General features: G+C 44.3%; 1 protein-coding gene across 5 annotated transcripts in view; it reads right to left on the bottom strand.

Moving 5' to 3' along the window:
• The window catches only part of Sfxn5 (sideroflexin 5), a 116,382-nt gene that overhangs the window by 84,813 nt on the left and 27,649 nt on the right, over positions 1-3,920 (bottom strand). For all 5 annotated transcript variants that reach the window (XM_055617628.1, XM_055617625.1, XM_055617626.1 and 2 more), the window contains exon 3: positions 1,361-1,438. In XM_055617628.1, coding sequence (XP_055473603.1) covers positions 1,361-1,438 — 78 coding nt within the window. The remainder of the gene's footprint in view (positions 1-1,360; positions 1,439-3,920) is intronic.

Here is a 3,920-nt window from a genome sequence, read left to right as displayed (position 1 = left end):
AAAGAAAGAAAGAAAGAAAGAAAGAAAGAAAGAAAGAAAGAAAGAAAAGGCCTGTAATCCAAGTACTTTTGAAATGGAGAGAATAGAGAGAATTTTAAATCAAGGGTTCAGGGTCATCCTTGTCTATACAGCAAGACTGAGAGCCATCCTGGGCTACATGAGATCCCATCTCAAAAGAAAAAAAAAAAAAAAAACAGGAGATGAGGAAAGGGAGAAGAGGCAGAATTGAGAGAAGACAAAAGGGAAGAAGGGATGATGAGGACCATAAATAACCTCAGAGAAAGAAAGAAAGAAAGAAAGAAAGAAAGAAAGAAAGAAAGAAAGAAAGAAAGAAAGAAAGAAAGACAACCTTCAAAAAAATATCCAAAATTAAGTGGCATCAGATTTTCCAAAAGTCAGGAGAAAATAAGGAATGGTCTTCAAAATTATGAGGAAAAAATTGATTGTCAACCTAAGACTCTCTCACCCAATTTTCCATTAAGTTTAGTGGAGGCACGTGCCTTTACAGTGGATCTCTGAGTGTGTGAGGCCAGCCTTGTCTACTAAGTGAGGCTCCAGTCAGCCAAGACTGCATAGTGAGACTCAATCTTGAAAACAACAATAACAAAAACACTCCAAACATTTAAACACTCTTCTCAGCACCGCTTTCAGGGAGCTAGGAAAAGCATTTCACCAAAACTATAGGATACACGAAGAAACAAGAGAGCTGAGACTGGCCAGATGTAGGAAAGAGAAAATGGCAATGGAAGATGAGGGTCTTTAAAGTAAAAGGAGGCACCAGAGTGCTAAATGGAGAAGATGCAGCAAGAGTTAGAAGTGGGACAAAAGGTATCAGTGAAAGACACAGGCAATGATTAACTCCAGATAAAACATAAAGTTGAAAAAGACAAAAAATAGTCATGGTACAAACAAGCTGACTGCTTGGTAACCGTTATTTAATGATTGGAATGACACGAGCGGCTGAAATACAGATCTCAAAACCATAATGAGATATTTGAGGAGGGAGGGGAACTGGAAGGAAGATATGGCTTAAGAGAAGTGGAGGATAAGAGAGCCAAATCCTTGACACTCACACTTACAAAGCCAAGTAGCTGCAAAATGGCAGTTCAGATGACTGAATACAGATTTCTGTGCCTGAGATTCTGCTAAAAGGAGCTTCTTCTGGTGACCAGGACTGGGAGGGGCAACACAATGCTTTTTTTATTACAAGGCCCTTTTGAAGTATGTGTAAACATTTCCTTGAAAAACACAGAATTAGGTTTTGAAATAAAGTTTCTGAACCAAAAGAAAAACTTCGGCATACTAGCAACAAGATTCTGGGCTCCCTCTCTCTATCTCTGCCAACCCCAAGCATAGGTACCTGCTCGTTGGTAACTCCTGGGCGTAGGGTTCCATGCTTGTAGTCCTCCAGCAGCTGCACAGCCTCTCTGAGACGTCTCTGTGGAGGAAAGAAAAGAGACATTATGTGGCATCAGTGTTCACAGGGCCTGGCCACAGCCCCCAAAATACACATGAAAAACAGTAGGAAAGGGCCTGTCTAAATGTCCTTCAACAGGGACCTGGCTCGACAGCAACGGTATATAACAGATCAGCCAGCCCATCCTGAAACCAAAGTAAAAGTCAGGAGATGGTTAGTAAAGCGCTGGTGTGCACCACAAAACAAAAGTGAGGTAGTGCATACTTGGAACCCCAGAGCTGGAGGGGTTGAAACTGGGAGTGCTGGGGCTTGCTGGTTAGAGCGCACAGCCTGCTTGGTGAGCGCCAGGCCAGGGAGAGACCCTGTCTCAAAACAAAAAGGTCAACAGCACCTAAGGAACGACACCTGAGGTTGACCTCTGGCCTCCACGCCGGTGCTCATACAAAATAAGTAAATAAAAATTTAAAAAATACCAACATATTTACCTATTCAAGTGCTTATGACTATAATACCTGACAGAAAGGGAGGGAAAGAGGGTTGAATTGTGTAGTGTTTTGTTTGTTTGTTTGTTTTTGTTTTTTTGTTTTGTTTTGTTTTGTTTTTTAGCTCCTCAAAGCAACAGATGTGATAGAAGGTAGCCTTCATTCACCAAAAGATGTGAATACAGATGTTCACAACAGCTCTCACACATGGCTAAGACTACAGATAACTAACAGAAGTGCAGAAGACTATATGCACTCAATGAAATACCACACAATAACTTGCCAGGAATGGTGGTGCCTGCCTGCAACACCAGGCTAATACAACTGGTATTAGAGGCAAAGACAAAGGAATCATGAGTTCCAACCCAGTTTAGGCTACAGACTCTGTTCCAAGCCAGCAAAAACAGTGAAACTAGACAATAAACAGTGAAACTGTCTCAAAAATAGGCAAACAAGCCTGGTGTCATGGCACATATTTTTAAATCCCAGCACTCAGGAGGAGGCAAGCAGAGCTCTGTGAGTTTGCAGCTAGCCTAGTCTACATGGTGAGTTCAAGTCAGTGAGGCTAAACTGACCCTTGGAAAGGGGTGGCAAGTTTAAACCAGCTTTTACTACAGAGTGAGTCTGAAGGTAGCCTGGGCTACACAAGAAACCAAAAAGAAAGAAAGAGGAAGGGCGAGAAGGAAAGAGAGCGGAAGGCAGGGAAGGAGGGACTGGTGGAGGGACGAAAGGACAGACGGAGGAGAATATACAGCAGTTTGAAAAGTAAGCTGGAAGAGCTGGTGGTGCACGCCTGTACTGCCAGCACTGCGGAGGCGGAGGCAGGAACACAGACGATCAAGGGTGCACAGTCTTGGTTACACAGCTAGTTCAACAGCTGCCTGTGCTGTATGAGAACCACATGGAAACTATTCCTTATGACACAGATGACTCTCGCTGGCATAATGGACCTTCTAAAGATAGCCACCCCATTTTCCAAATCTTCCAGGGTCTTCCAGGTGTTTGCATATCAAAGTCTAGAGATAAAGTCCACGTGCCCCCCTGTGATTCCAGGCAGGCACTGTGGTTGTCTCAACACACAGGAGGTGGTGGATAAAAGGTGGTATGATCTGAGGCTAGACCATAAAGTCTCCCACTTTCAGTCTGTACTTTCAGTTTCAGGATGGTCCCTCCCTTAGAAGCAGCCACTGTGCTGTAAGGACACTCAGTGAGCTCAGGAAACACCCACATGCACAAGCAGTAAGCCTTAGTGTACTGCCCCAGCTCAGCCACTCATCAACAACAGCACACACTCGCCCACCTCATCCCTCCCTGGGTCTGTCCATTTCCAAAGTGAGTAATTTGCTTTCTTCCCCACCTGCATGCTCCCCTCTTCTCCGAATATGTAAACCATTTATGATGGTTAAAGAACACATCAGCCAGAGCAGACCATGGTGGACACACCAGCAATCCTAGCACTTAGGAGGTAGAGGAAGGAGGATCAGGAGTCCAAGGCCAGCCTGGACTACACAGTGAGCTAAAGGACACCTTGGGCTATAAAGAAAGGCTTTGCTTCATAAAACAAAGAATGGGGACTGGAGAGATGGCTCAGTAGTTAAGCAAACATACTGCTTTTGCAGAGGACCCAAGTTCGATTCCCAGAACCCATGTCAGAAGGCTCATAACTGCCCGTAATTACAGTTTCAAAGGATCTAATGCCCTCTTCTGGTCTCCATGGGCACTGTATTCACACGCACAAATCCACACACACATACAAAAAATTTAAAAAATAACAATAAAGAAACTGAGCATGCTGGCACCTGCTTGGAAACCCAGCACTGAGGCAAGAGGATCTCAGTTTGAGGACAAAAGAAGAGAAAGAAGAAGGAAAATGAAGATGCCAGAAGACACAGGAAAACATTAAAAACTCATTGCCACCCACCACACACAACACCAGGAGAGCCACAGCACACAACACCAGGAGAGCCACAGCATACACAACACCAGGAGAAACACACCACACAACACCAGGAGAGCCACAG

This window comes from Psammomys obesus, unplaced genomic scaffold (genome assembly GCF_907164565.1).
Source record: "Psammomys obesus unplaced genomic scaffold, mPsaObe1.curated_primary_1811, whole genome shotgun sequence".
Classification (NCBI taxonomy): Eukaryota; Metazoa; Chordata; class Mammalia; order Rodentia; family Muridae; genus Psammomys; species Psammomys obesus.
Note: the sequence above shows the minus strand (reverse complement) of the source record. Positions and strands in the feature narration are given on the sequence as shown.